General features: G+C 55.4%; 2 protein-coding genes across 14 annotated transcripts in view; one reads left to right on the plus strand and one right to left on the minus strand.

Annotated features, from left to right (window-relative positions):
* IFT172 (intraflagellar transport 172) overlaps positions 1–5428 on the minus strand; it is a 44781-nt gene extending 39353 nt beyond the window's left edge. For all 4 annotated transcript variants that reach the window (XM_064448484.1, XM_064448483.1, XM_064448485.1 and 1 more), the window contains exons 1-6: positions 5305–5428; positions 5086–5229; positions 4842–4954; positions 2815–2854; positions 945–1010; positions 472–551 (exon numbers count right to left, since the gene is read on the minus strand). In XM_064448484.1, the coding sequence (XP_064304554.1) occupies positions 472–551; positions 945–1010; positions 2815–2854; positions 4842–4954; positions 5086–5229; positions 5305–5343 (482 nt within the window). In that variant the 5' untranslated portion in view covers positions 5344–5428. The remainder of the gene's footprint in view (positions 1–471; positions 552–944; positions 1011–2814; positions 2855–4841; positions 4955–5085; positions 5230–5304) is intronic.
* On the plus strand, positions 5316–15564 carry LOC104049645 (low density lipoprotein receptor adapter protein 1). 10 transcript variants are annotated; one of them, XR_010372411.1, is made up of 9 exons: positions 5316–5619; positions 8107–8249; positions 8777–8889; positions 9793–9907; positions 10292–10364; positions 10768–10885; positions 11866–11912; positions 13118–14679; positions 14850–14912. XR_010372411.1 is itself a non-coding variant. In XM_064448493.1 (9 exons), the coding sequence occupies exons 1-9, from the start codon at positions 5535–5537 to the stop codon at positions 15267–15269; spliced, it is 1200 nt and encodes a 399-aa protein (XP_064304563.1). In that variant the 5' UTR covers positions 5320–5534; the 3' UTR covers positions 15270–15564. The 10 variants fall into 10 exon arrangements, 9 of the variants coding, with proteins under 9 accessions (XP_064304563.1, XP_064304565.1, XP_064304567.1 ...); XM_064448493.1 differs by having other exon boundaries at positions 5320–5619; positions 14594–14679; positions 14850–15564; XM_064448495.1 differs by having other exon boundaries at positions 5320–5619; positions 14639–14679; positions 14850–15564.
* Positions 15565–17854: the final 2290 nt, after the last annotated feature.

The raw sequence follows: 17854 nt of genomic DNA on the forward strand, positions 1-17854 counted from the left end.
GAAGGAAACTAAAGTCGTTAAAAGGAAATCTAATTAAAATAATTTAAAATTGCACTTCATGGTTATTTTTCTAATTATAGCCTTGTCACAGTTTTATTTGGCAGAATATTTTTATTTTTTTTACTCCTTAAACTTGACTAATGTCAGTAATTAGCTAGATGAAGTTGACAAGTTTAATCTTTATAATGTCATGGATTCAAATAAATCAATGTATGCAAGTAATCTCATGGGTTCTCCCATCATGAAATGTGTTTGGGGGATAATCAAACTGCATGGGCCAGTGCAGCATAGACAGGTTTCAGATTTTAGGAAGGAATTCCTTCTGGGAAGCAGTTTTTTATTATCTCAACAAGGAACTGACAGCAGAAAGACACTCTGGCAAACTCCCAGGGTGCCACCAGTTATGCCAGGGCCAATAGCGGGTAGGAGACTGAGCCAAAGCAGTGTAGGCTAAAGCAATGCCATACTCACTTGGAAGTTAGCGAGACCACATAGGAATCTGTCCCATAAATGGTGGAAGACTTGTTGTTCTTTGTATTTGCTAAACGAACCTGAGAAAGAGAATCTGATCAATGTTGCTTCTGTTTGCAGAATGTGCATTTCCCCCAGTGTGACGCCCCCAGAGATTTCCCAGTCCATGATGAACGCCAGAAATAACAGGAAGATCATTGCTTTCCAGTAGGTTGGAGAAGCAGGGGAGAAGTTGGAGTCACGCTTCCATATTTCTAGAAAGGCTCGGGAAAAGGACCAACTGATCCAGTAGAACCTCCAAGGACTAACTGGGAAGCAGAATTGGAATATTCCAGTCAGTGCTGTAATGCCTTTGTGGCTATTCCATGCCCAGTGCCACACAGTAATGGCTCCTACCCTGCAGCCCAGGTGCTTGCAGGCCCCTGTAGCTGCTGCATCGACAAGAAAATCAGGCAAATAACAAGTTTCTCTACCTTTCCTTCGGCAAGACCGAAGACAATGATATTCTCCGCTGGCCACAATAAGCAGGTCACGGCACTCTGCCAAGGAGGTAAAAAGAGAGATAAAAGCTCCAACCTACTTAGAAAGCTTCTTGCCCCATTGCTACATAAGACAGCTTATGAACAGTAAGACACCACTGAGACCAAGAAAGAGGAGAGGTGGGTGCATTTGGACAGACCTTAAAGTAGGATTGAGGCCCTCCATGATGAATCTTGAACTAGGTAGTAGTGAGCTGAAGTAAAGTAATAGGCTCAGAAGGGCTAAAGCAGGGCGTCAGAGTTATACTAGGTGTGTTCAATATGGATGCTCTTCTGGGAGGATTACTCACTGATCAGATGTGTGGTTTTCCACGTGCTATTTTTAAATGTACAAAATCATGATTGTTACAACAACAAGTATAAAACATGAAAATAATTTGACTCTGCTAGCTTCTATAATAGATATGAGAATATTTGTACATTGAATCTTCATTTGATGCATCAGAAATAGTCTTTATTTATATTTTTCATTTACAAGCAAGAAGGCTATCAGATGCTACCAAGTAGGTCAGGTAGGAACAGGTTCATTAAATCAAAACCAAAGGTATTCTCAAAATCTGAGGTGGGGGTCAGGACGAATAAAGCTGAGCATGAAACCCAACTGTAAGAGAGGACGAAGAGAGTTAATGAAATAATTTCAAATTTAAACTGAAGAATTTCAGTCAATAAGGCTGGTGTTTGGCACTGTGCCACCAGCACTAGCCTCACTGGCTCATCTGTTCCATTTTAAGCACTTGGGCCCACTTTAGACATATATATATGTCTAATTTATTCATCTCACCTTCTATCCCCAACTCCTACCATTCACATCAGCAATCACAGCTACAATCAGATACCAAAATGTCCCTGGATACCTCAGCTGATCATAATTTATACGTCCAACCAATGACCAAGACCCATTTTTTTATTACACCTGTTTCCCAGACATCAGTCTATTTCCGTCATTATCTGCCAGACCCTTATTTTCAGTCTAACACAACCACAAGCAGCCCAGTGGTAGCTTAGTAACAGGCCTCACAAAGTGGTAATGTGCTCAGCTACTTGTGTAAAAAAGTCAAACTTGCACATACTCATCCTGACCCTCTAGCAGGATGCCTTGTTTGCCAGTAGAGCAGAATAGTGTCACTGTATTCACAAGATGTATAAAAGTGCCCAACAGGTTTTGCAAATGTCAGGAGAGGGAAAGAGCTCAACAAATGATCTCTAACATTGATTAAACACACGCAAAAAATTGTAAATATCAATGCTTAGCTACAGGAGAAAACTGGACACAGTGGTAAGCAACCACACGTATAGCATGAGAAAAAATAAAGGATTTATTATGATAGAAACGTTAGAAAAGGCATGGGGAAAATGAGAGAATGAGCAAAACAGAAATGAACCACTGCATTAAAAATACAGAAAACTGTACGCATGCTGTGCACAGCCTCTAAACCTTGTGAGACGCAAGCAGCCTTCCACCAGGCTGTTAGCTAGGTGCTGCAGCAAAGGAGAGTCAGAGGGGCAGGAAGCTAGTCCTGCAGCAGGCAGCAGGCAATAAACAATGAAAGAACTCTCCAGTGAGGCTACAGGTACCCATACCTGGGATAACCATGATGTCCAGGAAAGGGACAAGGGAACACCAAGCCCCTCTTGCTCTCTTTTCCTCATAACACTCTATTCCAATGTCATGACCAGTCAGTGCAGCAGCTCAACCACAGAGAAACAAAGGCCGACCAACATCTTTCTTCACTTACCGCCAGAGCAACAGAACAGAACTACATATACTGAAGAAAATGGAATTAAACAGGAGTCTGGGTCTTACCGTTTGGATGAACTTGTTGCATATCACCTTCTTGTCACCCCTGCAGAAAAAGGTAGATGAAAATTACTATCAGTGAAGCTAGTAATACTGCCCACTCTGGCTACCCTACTGTCTGCATTCGGTCTATTTTAGTATCGTCAAACACAAACTATTTAAGTTTTATACACTGTTGGTCTATCACAAACCAACTTTAGGCAGAAAATTTTCAAAAAAAGCAACTTCTGAGCTTCCAAAATTCTTGTGACCTGCCTCTCTGAGCTCCTTTAACACAACACATGCCACCAAATGAGGCTGAAGTGAGGCAGGTGTGTGCCACAGTTCCACATCCATGAAACAGGGGACAGCAGCATAGGCTTTATAGCTACAGCTCCACACAACTCTACGGGGCTGGTTGAGATCCACCCAAGGGTACTGAGGGAGCTGGCAGAAGTGCTCACCGAGCCACTTTCAATCCTTCAGCAGCATCCTGGCTAACCAGGGAGGTCCCAGTTGACTGGAGGTTAGCAAACCCGACACCCTTCTAGAAGAAGGGCCAGAAAGAGGATCCGGGGAACTGATTGATGGGATCCCCTTCTATGGCAAGGTGATTTGCTTAGTGGATGAGGGAAAGGCTGTGGGTGTTGCCTACCTAGACTTCAGCAAAGCCTTTGACACCATTTCCCACAGCAATCTCCAGGAGAAACGGGCTGCTCATGGCTTGGATGTGCGTACGCTTCACTGGGTAAAGAACTGGCTGGATGGCCGGGCCCAAAGAGTTGTGGTGAACAGAGTTAAATCTAGTTGGCAGCTGGTCACAAGTGGTGCTCCCCAGGGCCAAGTATTGCGGCCAGTTCTGTTTAATATCTTTATCAATGACCTGGACGAGGGGATCAAGTGCACCCTCAGTAAGTCGCAGGTGACACCAAGTTGGGTGACAGTGTCGATCTGCTCGAGGGCAGGAAGACTCTGCAGAGGGACCGGGACAGGCTGGATTGATGGGCCTAGGCCAACTGTATGAGGTTTAACAAGGCCAAGTGCCGGGTCCTGCCCTTGGGTCACACCAACCCCAGGCAGCGCCCCAGGCCTGGGGCAGAGGGGCTGGGAAGTGCCCGGCGGAGAAGGCCCTGGGGGTGGGGGCTGACAGCCGGCTGGGCATGAGCCAGCAGTGCCCGGGTGGCCAAGGAGGCCACCAGTCCCCGGGCTTGTGTCAGCACTGGGGTGGCCAGCAGGAGCCGGGCAGGGATGGGGCCCCTGTGCTCGGCCCTGGGGAGGCCCCACCTCGAGTGCTGGGCTCAGGTTTGGGCCCCTCGGGACAAGAAGGCCCCTGAGGGGCTGGAGCGTGTCCAGAGAAGGGCAGCAGAGCTGGGGCAGGGTCTGGAGAACAAGTCTCAGACGTGTGAGGGAGCTAGAGGGGTTCAGCCTGGAGAAAAGGAGGCTCAGGGGAGACCTTATCGCTCTCTACAACTGCCTAAACAGAGGTTGTAGCGAGGTGGGTGTTGGTTGTTTCTCCCAAGTAACAAGCAATAGCGCAAGAGGAAATGGCCTCAAGTTGCACCAGGGGTGGTTTAGACTGGATATTAGGAAAAAAATTCTTCACTGAAAGGGCCACCAAGCATTGAAACAGGCTGCCCAGGGAAGTGATTGAGTCACCATCCCTGGAGGTATTTAAAAGACATGTAGATGTGGTGCTTAAGGACATGGTTTAGTGGTGGACTTGGCAGTGCTAGGTAAACGGTTGGACTTTATGATCTTAAAGGTCTTCCTTTTCCAACCTAAACGATTCTATGATTCTGTGACGCTAAGCTCAGCCGGCACACATTCACACAGGGCTCCACAAGGGCTGTGTTCAAGGAAATCCTATCTGCTGCTCACCACAGAATATCTGAGTGACTCACTGCAGGTTAGATGCTCAGCGTGTACCGGGCTGAGGAGCAGGCCAGGACACCGACGCGGGAAGCATCAACGCCCAGAAAGCCCACTGCACAGCAGGAAGGAGAGAGCCGCCCCCCTCGCGGCTGCAGCACCGGGCACTTCGCCACCAGACTTACCACTCCTCTCCAATCCGGTAGACGTAGACGATGTTGTCCGTTTGGCCGACGGCGATTCTGGTGGAGTCTGGGGAGAAGGCCATGCCTTTGACCACATAGCTTTTCCTGCCGTACTGCGGAGAGGAGGGCAGCGTGAACCACAGGGCGAGGCTGGCCTGCCGCAGGCGCGCTTCCCCGGCCTGCAGACGGCTGCGTCCCGCTGCAGCAGGCCCCGGCGGGGGCCGGCCGGGCCCCGGGCCCTCACCTTGGCGTCGGCGGGCTTGGTGGAGAACTTGTCGCGCCGCTCGCCCTGCTCGTCGTACAGCAGCACCACCCGGTCCGCGGTGCACACGGCGAACCGGGCGCTGCTGGCCGACCAGGCCATGCAGGTTACCCGCGCGGTCCCGTCCTGCGGGGCACGCACAGCCTCAGCACCGCCGCCCCCCGGCCCGGCCCACGCCCCCCCCGCCCGGCCCGGCCCCACCTGCGGGGCCAGCAGGGTCCGCACATGCCGCAGCTGCATCGCGCCGAGCGCCGGGACCGGGACCGGGACCGGGACCGCCGCCGTCGCCGCCGGACCCAACTCGCCCCGCCCCCCGTTGCCCGGCAACCCCAGCGCCTCCGCCGCTGCTGACGTCAGCGCGCCGAGTCCAGCAGCGGCCCCGCCCCCCCGCCGCGATACCGGCAGAGCTTGGCTCCGGCTCCGGCTCCGGCATGGAGGCGCTGCGGGCGGCAGGGCGCGCCGTGCTGCGGAGCCCGCGCCTCGCCCGGCACGGCCTGGGGCTCCGCCGGCGGCGCAGTGAGTGCGGGTCACGGCTGCCGAGGAGCGGGCGGGGGCTGCGGGCCGGGGCCGGGCGGGACATCACCGGTGCCGGTGCGCCGCGGGTGGGGCAAGAAGCCCGCATCTCGGTCTGGCTGGGCCCGGGACGCGGCCGCTGCCTGCCGTGGGGAGCGGTGTGGGGCATGGCTGTGGCCGAGCTGGGGGCCGCGGGCCGGGGCGGGCCGGCGTCGCTGTGGGGAGCAGTGTGGGGCCCGGGGTCCGGGCTCTGGCTGCGGGCAGGGGCAGGGTGGCGGTGCTGTGGGGAGCAGCCGGGGGCCCGCCGTGCGGGGGACGGGCTGTGGCCGTGCTGGGGGCCGCGGGCCGGGGCGGGCTGGCGGCACTGTGGGGCAGCGCGGGGGCTGTGGAGCGGGCTGCGGCGGTACCTGGGGGCCGGCTGCGGGGCTGCAGGCTGAGGCGGGCAGCAGCTCTGCGGGCTGCTTGCCCGGCCCTCCCTGCCACGCTCCCCCGGCTGCCGGCCTCCTGCCCCACTTTTGAAGCGAGGCCGCCCACGCCCGCAGGCTGAAAGGCCTTGGGTGGCCGTGACGGGCAGTGCCGGCGGTGCCAGCGGCCGGAGCGCACTGTGCCCCATCCGCAGACACCCTCCCCAGCCTGTGCAGGCTTTGGCCTCCCCGAACCACCGCACCTGGTTCTCTGCAGGCGCGGACAGGCGTGCAGTGTGGCAGGGTGCGGGCTGACTGCCGTGCCGCCTGCAGCGAGTCCCGAGGCTGACCCCGCAGGAGGGCTGTGCCTGGGCATTCTCAGTCACAGCTGCCCAGAGGCTTTACTGGAGTAGCAGAGCTCACTGCTACATGCCAGAGCCCTGTCGTGCGTGTGTACTCAAAGTTCAGAGTGAGACAGTGCTCTTCTACCCTGGGGAGAGATCCCCGAAGCCTGCATGGTACTGAGTGGTGTCCTGGTAGTTGCAATTTGTGCAGGAGTATGCTGTGCAAATAAGGTCTCCTGATTTCCCTGTGGGTTCAGGTTATTCCAGTTATGAGTCAAAGCCTTCTGCAAGTGTGCCAGTAATGTTCAGGGAGCTAATCCCAGCAAAGAGATGAAAAATAATTCTGCAAAGTATTAGCTTAGCGTGAACAGTAGATACCTAGGCAATTCCTAGGGAATCGTACAAACCCAGTGTTTGTACCCGAGCGTGTAACTCCTGTGTTCCTGTTCCTACCCTCCTCTGTGGGGTGAATCCCCAAGAACATGAGAGGGAGTCTGTGTCTCCCTGTGTCTTAGCCTTTCTGCATATCTCCTCTCTCACCATCCTCGTGCCCTTTGGGATTTGAGGAGAGTAAATGTGTGCTAATATCTGCTTCAGCTCTCCTTGAAAATTATCACCGGGAAGCCCTTGGCACGAGAGAAGTGTTCGTTTGTGTGTGGCACACTAGTCTGATAACTAAAGCTTTTTCCTCTGATGAGGGAGAACTTTCTGTTGAAGCCAATGGCTTTGTCTTGTGAGAGCAGAGGTTGAATGGGTGCTTCTACAGTGCTTGCTTTGTGTGTTGTCTGCCAACAGTAGTGGTGTCAGACCTGACTGTAGAGCCAGGGCTCCTTCTACGAGCATATCTACCATGTGGCAGAACACGAAGCTGGAGATGCTGAGGACTGTCCCTAGGGAATCTTCCTTGAGTTAACAGACACTCTACCCATTGTTTGTTTTGGTTGGGTTTTGGTTTGCTTTTCTTGACTGCAGCAATGGAGTTTGAAAAGAGAGGACACAGGAAACAGAAGCCGGTGCCCCTTTAATTCTGTGACTTGCAAAGTAATGCACATGGGAGCTCTCGTAGGATCATAGAATCGTTTAGGTTGGAAAAGACCTTTAAGATCATCGAGTCCAACCAATGATCCTTCTCCATCTGTGCATTGCATCCATCCATAAAATGTGTTTTCCTGGAAGCTAGTTTGCATCCTTGAAATACCAGTCAGAGCTCTTCCTTAATACAGAATCCTTGTGGTGCAGTTGCTTCCCAGTCACCTCAGCTTGGACCACGAGTGCTGGACAAGCTACCCCTTCGTGGCAGCCTGCTGCTGCAAATGATAACTACCAGAGGGTTTGGCTTTACACTGTGACAGCTTGGGGATTTTGATCTGACTGAGTGTGGTAGCAAATGCTGCTGTTGCCGAGGAGTGCCAGTGGCTTTGGGGGGCTGAGATGAATTCAGTAGAGAGCACATCCTGCTTGTAGTGAAGTAGATGAGACCTCGAAGTGCAAGGTTTTTGCAGATAGCATCTGAGGCCCTGTGTAGGAGCTTAGTATCTGTTCTGACAGAGCCGGTACCTCCAGGGATGGAGGACTGAAAGCTTTGGGGGTGAACTGTCCTCTCATTCTGTTCTTCTTCCAAGAATGACACAGAACTGGGAGAGTGCCCTGCTGGGAGCAGTGAAGTTGCAACAAGGTCAGGTGGACTAGCTGTGGGGCCACTGGCATGTGGCTTATGCTGCTAAGGGATTTTGTCTTTGCAGAGCTTCCTGAGAGCTGGGCTGATATGCAGGAGCCGCTGCTTGATGGGATGTGCTTCACACTCAAGTATCTAGGCATGACACTGGTAGAAAAACCCAAAGGAGAAGACATGGCTGCTGCTGCCATCCGCCGGATTGTTGCCACGGTGAGTCCTGGCCCTGGGGCCCTGCTGTGCTGGGGTGGAGAAAAGCCAATTCAGAGCCCAGCCCCTGGACTCTGGGAAGTGTCCATGTCCCAGCCCCGAACCCCAGCTAGGAACTGTGCTGTTCCCAAGTGGAGGGTGGCATACAAGAGGCTGGCTGGTTTCTGCCTGTGTGCTGTGGGTGGAGCTGTCTTCCTGCAGGACAGCTGCCACTGCCTGCTCCCACACCAGGAATGCAGCTAGGAGCAGAGCTGTGTCTGTCACAGCATGGAGAGGAGGGCGAAGTACTGGGGGAGGTGGGGCCTGTCCTTTCCTGTATGCATGGCAATAGTGTGAACAGATTCCAGGGGTGTTCTGTGCAGGGCATGCCTGATCTCCAAGCTCTGCTTTCCCATCCCTACGGCAGGAGACTCTGCAGCAAGGGTCCAAGTGGGTGGCACTCTCTACAGAGTCTGGGGTACTCCTGCCAGCGAGGGGGGTGAAGACCCTTGCCAGATTTGCAGAGGTGTCTGGTGTCTCCCCACTGCCAGGCACGGGTGGGAGCTCGCAAGTTCCAGAAGGTGATTCTGACAGTGTCTCCAAGGGGCATCTCGCTGCAGGATGCAGACACAAAGGAGATGGTTGAGAACATCTCCATCTACAGGTGGGCATGGCATGTGGAGGGCCTGGGTGTTCCCCAGCAGCCAGCTGGAGACTGATGGGATCTTGAGTAGCCAGGGAGGGCTGGGCCTTCTGTCAGTGGTACCTTCAAGCTTAGGTCTTCCTTTGGCTCCCTGAGGCCCATGCCCTCTCCCTGCTGTGCCACACCCTTGAGTTCTGGGTCAGTCCATCTGTCTTCTCCCTGGGCCCTGCTTGTCTCTTCTGGCATTCAAGCAGGATGTTGAGGCTGGTGGTTGGAAAGCCCCCACAGCTAGGGCAGGGCTGCATGTCTGGCTCTCTCCACTGACACGGGACTGCCCTTCTGGCTGCAATGGGGTGAGGGTGCCATGGACTGCAGCTTGCTCAGGCTGGATAAAGGCAGTTGCTGTGAGAGCTGACGTGGGCTTTTTGTACTGCTGCCAGATGTGCTTTGGCTGGGTTGGATGTCTGTGGGTGCTGGGTGTGAGGGGAGCATGGCTGCAGTCTGGTGGCTAGATGGAAAGCAGAGACAGGTCATCTCCTTGGTACAAAATTGGGGTCTCAGCACCAGAGCTGATGTGCCAAGGTAGACCACCCTACCTCCTGGCCTCCAGTCATGTCCTTGGAGGCAATTGTCCACCCTTCTGTGCTCCTTTTGCATCAGTGCTTGAGTTCATGCATTGGGGTTGAACTGGGCATCAGCGGACCGAGGAGCACACTGAGGCAATACAGGAGGGAATGCCTGTGGATGCAGTGATCTCTTTCTAGCTGTAGGTGCCAGGCCCTTTCTGGGGGGTTGGGCTGCCTGATCATCTGGGGCAAATTAAAGCCTCAAGCTGTCAGCGCTGCTTGTTGGTGTGCCGGGAACACAGCAGAAGACCTGTGCTGGGGTCCCTTATTGCCCTAAGCAGCTGCTCTCTGCCTGCAGGATCTCCTACTGCACAACAGACAAGCTGCAGAACAAAGTCTTCGCTTATGTTGCCCAGAGCCAGGAGAGCGGGGCGCTGGAGTGCCATGCTTTTCTCTCGCCCAAGAAGAAGATTGTAAGCACTTCCCTTCTGCTCTTGGCTCCATGAGGTAAGGGTGGGAGCAAGGGCATTCCTTCTCCCCCTTCAGAGAGAGGAGGAAGGCCCTTGCTCCCTGTGCACATCAGCTGGAAACGGAGCCAGGGAGCACATGTGTGCTCACATGCTGCAGAGGCGGGTGGTGAGCAAAAGGAGGTTCTTCTGTCCCAGCTCCTCTGAGATCTCTTGGGGATGGGTGGCCCACATGGGTAGACAGACACAGCATCAAGCCGTCCTGTGTGCATGCTCTGCAGGGAAAGGCAGCGAGGGAGGCCTGGGGGCTCTCGGGTCTCATGGCGGTGGGGTTATTTTGGCTTGAGGGCCCAGACAGAAGCAGACATTTGCCTTCTTTCTTGTCCACAGGCCCAGGCTGTGACTCTGACTGTGGCCCAGGCCTTCCAGATGGCACTGGATCTCTGGGAAGCAGCACATGCAGGTAGGAGGAATTTCTCAAACACGTCCCTCTGCCTAGCCCTGGGATTGGGGTCTCCAGTGTGGGACCCGCTTTTGGGCTGTGTGGAGGAGAGATGGCTCGTGGCCTGGCTGGTGAAACACACCAAGCAGGGAGTGTGTTGTCCCTGCTGTTGTGTTCTCTGCCACTGCCCCACCTGGGGAGCCTGCCTTACCTCTAGCTGGGGTGGGGGTGTCCCTGCTATCTATGCTGAACTCTTTTTGCCTTCTGTGGTACCTACCCTGAGCAGTGATTCCCCCCTTTGTTTGCACCTTCCCCCTAGCACAGCAGGGGTATCTGTCCCTTGACCACAGTCCTGCCTATACATCCCCTGCTGGCCCTTCTCCAGGTTGCAGGCACTAACTCTGCTGCTTTTGCCCTGTCCCAGGCTCTAGGCAGGAACAGCCCTTTCACCCTTCATGTGTCTTGGAGAGCAGTGAGCCCGGCAGACCAAGTGAGCCAGCCCCCCCGGGGAGCCCTCCCTTCAGACACCAGTTTGGGGTACAGTATGTACAAGTCTGGCCCATGCCCAGGGCTGTCTCACATTAGAGCAGGAAAAGAGTAATCCTTACACCATTCCCTCCTCCTGGCCTTCCAGGACCCTGTTGGTATCTGTGCAGCCTCCCTCACACATGGTGGCCTGACGTGAAGAGGGGCACTTTGTGCTCTGTCTGGGTCATAAGGCAGGTGTGGTTCTTCAGGTGGTCTTTGCTCCAGGAGCTCTCTTGGCAGGCCCAGCATTGCAGCAGCTCTCAGCCCTGCTCTGCTGGCACTGTCAGACAGGGAACTGGGACCTGTTCTGCACACTTGGTGCCATGGCTAGGGGTGCAATATTGTCTCTGAAGGAGAGGAGCCTTTGGTCATCAGCTTGCCAGCCTGTGCTAAGGCTCAGCCCTGCCCACCCGCATTACACCTACTGCATGTCCAGAGCCAGTCAGAGCCTTGCCGGTCTCACTGTGTCCCTGCCCAGGAGCCTTTGGACACTTGGTCCTTGGCCTCTTGCTTCCAGTGCTGACCCAGCCTGGCAGTGCTTGGGGTCATCCTTGTTTACAGCCTGCTGCCGGGTGGTCCTCTGCCTGTCCCTCCAGCTGCAAGTTGTGCTCACCCCACTCCTGACACTGGACAAAGGTGTGCTGTGTGCACCAGCTGTCGCAGCTTGGTGGCTTGTTCCCTGCTCACAGCCTGTGTTTGGTGATCTGCTGGCTGGAGGGGAAATGCGTGGTCTGTCTCTCCCCTTGTGTGGCTGTGCGCCTGAGCCCTGAGGATTTCAGCAGCTCAGCACTGCAGGTGCCATCTTTCCCCCTGTTGCCTGTAGGAACCCTTTGTCTGTCATGCATGGTGGGTGACTGTGTCTTGTGAAGGGGCTGGGGACTGCCCTGCTGCTCCAGAAAAGGCTCCGAGCAGCCCAGCCCCACTCCTGGCAGAGACCTGCCCAGGCAGCGAGGTGTCATGGTGTTCTGTTTTGTTCTGTTTCTTTCTTCGCCAGGAGGAGGAAGAGGAGGAGGAAGATAACATCTGTGAAACCGTATCTGGGTAGGTGGCGAGCTGCTGCTTGTGTTACAAAATCACAGAATCCCAGAACGGTGGCGGCTAGAAGGGACCCCTGGAGCTCACCCCGTCCCACCCCTGCTGGAGCAGGCACCCCCAGAGCAGGGGGCACAGGGCCGCGTCCAGGCGGGGGGTGAATGTCTCGAGGGAAGGGACCCCACAGCCTCTCTGGGCAGCCTGTGCCCCTGCTCTGGCACCCGCACAGGGAAGGGGTTTGTCCTCATGTTCAGGGGGAACTTCCCGTGTTCCAGCTTGTGCCCGTGGCCCCTTGGCCTGGCGTTGGGCACCGCTGGAAAGAGCCCGGCCCCATCCCCCTGACACCCGCCCTTCAGATATTGATAAGCATTGATGAGATCCCCCCCTCAGCCTTCTCTTCTCCAGGCTGAACAAGCCCAGGTCTCTCAGCCTTTCCTCACGAGGGAGATGCTCCAGACCCTGATCATCTTGGCAGCTCTCCGTTAGACTTGCTCAAGCAGTTCTCTGTCCTTCTTAAACGGGGGCCCAGAACTGGACGCAGCCCCCCAGATGTGGCCTCACTCAGGCAGAGCAGAGGGGGAGGAGAACCTCCCTCGCCCTGCTGCCCACACTCCTTTCCATGCCCCCCAGGGCACCGCTGGCCCCCTTGGCCCCAAGGGCCCGGTGCTGGCTCAGGGTCACCTCGCTGCCCCCCAGCACCCCCAGGGCCTCTCAGCAGAGCCACTCTCCAGCAGGTCCCCCCCAGCCTGTGCTGGTGCGGGGGGCTGTTGCTCCCCAGGGGCAGGACCCTGCACTGGTTCCTGTTGAATTCCTGAGGTTCCCCTGGGCCCAGCTCTCCAGCCTGCCCAGCCCTCGCTGGATGCCAGCACAGCTTCTGGTGTATCAGCCGCCCCTCCCAGCTTGGTGTCATCAGTGAACTTGCTGAGGGGACGCTCTGTCCCATCATCCAGGTCACTGATGGATGTGTTGACCAGGCCTGGCCCCAGCACAGACCCCTGGGAACACCACTAGTGACAGGCCTCCAGCCAGACTCTGCCCCGTTGATCATGACCCTCTGAGTTCTGTTGTTGAGCCAGTTCTCTGCCCACCTCACAGTCCCCTCATCCAACCCGCACTTCCTTAGCTTTCCTATGGGGATGCTATGGGAGACAGTGTTGAATGCCTTACTGAGGTTGAGATAGACAACATGCACTGCTCTCCCTTCATTGACCCAGCCAGTCACACCATCACAGAAGGCTATCAGGTTGGTCAAGCATGGTCCTGCCTTGGTGAATCCATGTTGACTGGGGATGACCTCCAGGATGAACTGCTCCATCACCTTTCTGGGAAAGAAGGAGAGACTGCATCAAGGATCTCTGATGTTCAGAGATCTCTCTGGTGAACCCTGTCTTGTTTCCTTCTCTATCCCCCATGCAAGGGGAGCTGCTGGGGCCATGGGCATGGTAGGAGCATGGAGGAGATCTGCATAGGAGCAGGGGGGAGCTTCCTGCTGCTCTCTCTGCCTCTGTCAGCTGAGAGATCAAGTGCTGCTGTGGAGGGGCACATCTTGCAGTTCAGCTTTTGTAGTGGAGCTGTTGGGGATAGATGCTGACCCGCAGGATGTATCCAGAGATGTTACTTGCTCATTTTCTGTCACTCTTTTCTGAGGTCAACCTATCCAGACACGCTTAGAATCATAGAATCGTTTAGGTTGGAAAAGGAAGACCTTTAAGATCATAAGGTCCAACCGTTTACCTAGCACTGCCAAGTCCACCACTAAACCATGTCCTTAAGCACCACATCTACATGTCTTTTAAATACCTCCAGGGATGGTGACTCAATCACTTCCCTGGGCAGCCTGTTTCAATGCTTGGTGGCCCTTTCAGTGAAGAATTTTTTCCTAATATCCAGTCTAAACCACCCCTGGTGCAACTTGAGGCCCTTTCCTCTTGCGCTATTGCTTGTTACTTGGGAGAAACAACCAACACCCACCTCGCTACAGCCTCTGTTTAGGCAGTTGTAGAGAGCGATAAGGTCTCCCCTGAGCCTCCTTTTCTCCAGGCTGAACCCTTCCAGCTCCCTCAGCTGCGCCTCTAAGACTTGTTCTCTAGACCTTTCACCAGCTTTGTTGCCCTTCTCTGGACACACTGCACTGCTTTAATGTCTTGTAGTGAGGGGCTTCTCAGGTGGGACTCAGAGTTGTCCCTCTCCTCCCACTGATTTCCCTGGGGCTTGCCAGGATGGAGGCCTGCTGATGCTGACTTCTGTGTGGACTAGTGCCTGGGGCTGAGCTTGGTGGTGTCTGTCATGTGCTTCAGAGGAGCTGATGGTGCCAGTCCCGCAGTGGAGGATTAACCCAGAGGTCCCTGCAGCAGTGCCTGTGGTGGTGGGTGCGAGAGGCCTCTTCCGTTGTGGCTGTTCACCATGTGCCTGGCAGTTGGCACCTGGATGGGGTCTGTCAGAGCTGCAGGGCTGAGCCTGGTCTGAGCTGGTGTCAGCTGGGAACCAGTGCATGCACAGACTGGAGCAATGGATGTGGCCCTGTGAAGTGGCAGCTCCTGATGGGAAGGAGATGTGGCTTTGCAGCCTCGGGACAGGCTGGCCTGGGGAAAGGGTTTGGTAGCAAGTGGGCTAGGGCCTTCTGCACTGAGTGCCTGGTACTGCGGTGCCATGCCTCGTCGTCAGGGTCATGAGCATGCCGTGTCTCTCAGCAGGCCTTGCTTGGGGTATGATGGGTACTCTGTTCTCTTCCAAAGCAGCATGGAGGAGCTGGGGAGGGGAGCCCACAGCCCAGCAGGTAAGTCCTTTCCTTCAGTGCTGCTTTGCTGCATGAGCAGCAAAGGGGATCCCCTCTGCAAGGGGAGGGGGCTGATAGCTCACCTGGGAAGGTCTGCTTCCCCTCCCAGGCTGTGCTTGGTTCCAACTGCACGCCTCACGGACTGGTTCTTCCTCCATCTTGCTTTTCAGAGTCAGCACCTCTCGTGCCCAGAGCAAGCTCGCCTACTGCACAGCTACTGTGCTACCACTCGGGGCAAGCCCCAGACAGCTGGCAGGGGCTGGCGGGGGTTGGAGACCTCACCACTGCTGGCCCCAAGACTCCCCTGGGCTAAGCCAAATCTCTGCAACAATGGACCAGCCACTCAGGACTCACCCTGTGCCTGCACCCAGGCCAGACAGCACCTGCTCCTGCCCCTGGCACTGCCCACCAGGCACGGGGTCTGCTGGCACCGCTGCCCTGCAGTGCACAGACTGCAACACCCGCTCCTTGTCCTGCTCTCTGCCTGCATGAACTGCCTCAAACTGCAGCTGCTCCCAGCTCGGGCTGGGGGACCAGTGCTGCTTGCTCGGCCTGCCCCCAGTGTGCGCAGAGCCACTCCTGTGCTCTGAGCCTGCAGGATGCAGCCAGTGCACCTGGGGCTGCACTGTGTCTGACCTGCCTTGCTTGTTTGTCCTGCCTTTGCTCCTTTGGTGCCAGCTGAGGCTGAGCAGCCCCCTGATGATGATGGACGACTTCCTCTGCACGCATGACCCTCAGGCAGCAATAGCTCTTGGCCTGGAGGTGTGAGTTTGGAAGGCCTTGCCCCTGCAGTTCAGCCCCGTGCCCTCTGATGAGCTAAATGAGCTGGTTTTTAAAGGAAAGCTCTGCCTTTATAGGGAAATAAACTTGATTTTTTTTACTGTTGTCGTTCGGGTTTGAGTGCTGGATGGGGTGCCGTGCACAAGTGTACAGGGTGCTGTCTCTGCTGCACTGCCAGCAGTGAGGCTTCATTGCCTGCAGCAAGGGCCTGGGCTCTGCCCTGAGCTCATGGAGCCTGCAGTTGCCCTGCAGCTCTCACGTCTTCATCTGCTGGCCCTAAGGGAGCTGTTCCCCCTGTGCTGAGGGCTGCTGGGGCCCAGGGTGGCCCTTGTTACCTGGCGGGCAGCTGGTCCAGGCTGTGCTGGACTCGTGTGTCTTGAGCATCTGTGAATGTCATATGCACTGATGGGAGCCAAGAGCTGACCGTGCTGAGGCCTGGGAGGACACAAGTGCCCTGTGAGCAGGTTTCAACCTCTCCCTGTGTGCCTGCTCTGCTCTGGGGTGCCTTTTTCCTGCTGCACACCTGGCTGTGGTCTGGAGACACGGGCAAGCCATGCACTTGGTTTCCTTCCCCAGGTAGAGCAGGGGAGGCTGCAGCCAGCAGAATGTTTGGTTTCTCTGGCAAGTAACAGTTTGCAGCCGCTTTCTGGCTGAGGGCCTTGCTGCTGGGTACCTGTCAGATTGCTGCACATTTCCCCTTCCCAGGCTGGTGACACTGACAGCCCCAGCTGAGCAATCGTCAGTGTGCAGCCTGCAGCAGCAGCGCTGCTCTCCCAGCCAGTGCTGTAGGCAGGTGCTGAGGGGAAGGCGAGCGCTCTGGGGAGGCCTGGGTCCCTGCAGGTCAGCCAAGAGCTCTGCGCTGTTTTATGAGTTGCAGTTTTGCATGTTAGGGCCTGGTCCCACGCCATTCCCCCCACAGCTGAGGGCACAGACCAACCTGTAGATGTTACTGGGATTGTTAAGGTGAGCTGGTCATTGTCAGTCAGGTCCTCAGCTTCCAGCACCGAGGGATGGCTGCCCTGTTGTTGGTGTAGATTAAACAGCTCTTGATGTGGCTTCCTGCCCTGCGCTGAACTAGGATGCTTGGTATTCATGCTGTCCTGCAGCCGAGTACTGGAGGTAGTGCTGAGGGGTGGACGCTAATGCTGGCACGTGCTGACTGTTTCACTCACCCTTTGCTCTTGTCCTGTAAATTGTTCATCATCTCCTGCCACTGGGGAGGGCAGTGGGCTCTACCCTGCTGCCTGGTAGCTGTCACAACTCCAGACAGAAGTGTTCCAAGCAGTTTAACAGCCGCTCTCCCTGGGACGCATGGTTGCTGCAGTGTGCTCTTTGCTGTGACCATGCTGAACGCCACAGCCCTGTATGGCTTCTTGCAGGCCTTCACAGATGGCACTTCTGCCATTATTCCTGGCTTATATAGGGGTGTGGGGGTGTGTGTGGGGGGGTGCGGGGGTGTGGGGGGGTGTGTGTGTCTGTGTGCTGTGTGTCTGTGTCTCTGTGTGTCTCTGTGTGTCTCTGTGTGTCTGTGTGTGTGTCTGTCTGTGTATTTTCTGAGGGGGTATGTGTCTTTTTTGCCTCAACACTGCACCCTGATTTTGCATTTAATGTGACAGACTTCTGTACTCCTTTTTTTTATTCAGCCACAATCCCAGCATTTTAACATACCTTTTTTTGGTGCCTCCCGCAGCTCCTCAACTCTGCTGCAGTCATGCTCCTTTGTTTCTTTGTGTGCGCCTCTGGTCTGGTGGTTAAAGAATTCATTACAATAGGCATGTGTGTGCTCTGACCCTCCAGAATAGCACCTCTAAACATTTTCCAGGGCACTAGAGCTTTTTAAAACCTCTTGTATTTCCATGGCAGCCCTAGTTTTTTTAATGTACTTCCCTAAGAAACAAAATTTAGTTGGCAAAACAAGGCAGTATGTCTCTCTGGAGCTGCGGCCATGTTCCCTACAGCCCACGTTACAGCACAGCAACACTTGCACCCCACCACCATGTTGCTTTTGCTCCTCAGGTACCCCTCTCCTCATCTGACCAGGTAGCAGCATAGCCCTCTCCGGCCAGCAGCCTGCTGGGATCTGGCCTCATCCTCCTTCCTGGCCCTGCCACCAGGGTATCTCTGCAGCCTGTTTTGTTTGTGCAGAGTAAGCGGCTGCGATGCCATCCTCAGTGGGACAGTCTGTATCTGCAGCTTGTCCAGCAGTACGACATGGCTCAGCATGCAGCACTGTCACTCCCTCGAGAGCCAGCGAGGTGTGCGGGACGACCTTAGAGAACCTGCAGCTCTTGCACGGCGTGCAAAGAACAGGTCTCCTTCTGAGGGCCGTACACACGTTTAAGAAGTGCCGATATGCGTACGTGCGCTCGCACCACCCCCACACCCACCCACAACT

The sequence above is a fragment of the Phalacrocorax carbo genome, chromosome 3, assembly GCF_963921805.1.
Source record: "Phalacrocorax carbo chromosome 3, bPhaCar2.1, whole genome shotgun sequence".
Lineage (NCBI taxonomy): Eukaryota > Metazoa > Chordata > Aves > Suliformes > Phalacrocoracidae > Phalacrocorax > Phalacrocorax carbo.

What these genes read in the sequence shown, in the direction of transcription:
- LOC104049645 (XM_064448493.1), top strand. Translation starts at nt 5,535, where the DNA reads ATGGAGGCGCTGCGGGCGGCAGGGCGCGCCGTGCTGCGGAGCCCGCGC. An exon ending in TCCGCCGGATTGTTGCCACG is followed by an intron (nt 8,250 to 8,776) that starts GTGAGTCCTGGC and finishes CCCCACTGCCAG; the next exon opens with GCACGGGTGGGAGCTCGCAA. An exon ending in GGGAGCCCACAGCCCAGCAG is followed by an intron (nt 14,680 to 14,849) that starts GTAAGTCCTTTC and finishes CTTGCTTTTCAG; the next exon opens with AGTCAGCACCTCTCGTGCCC.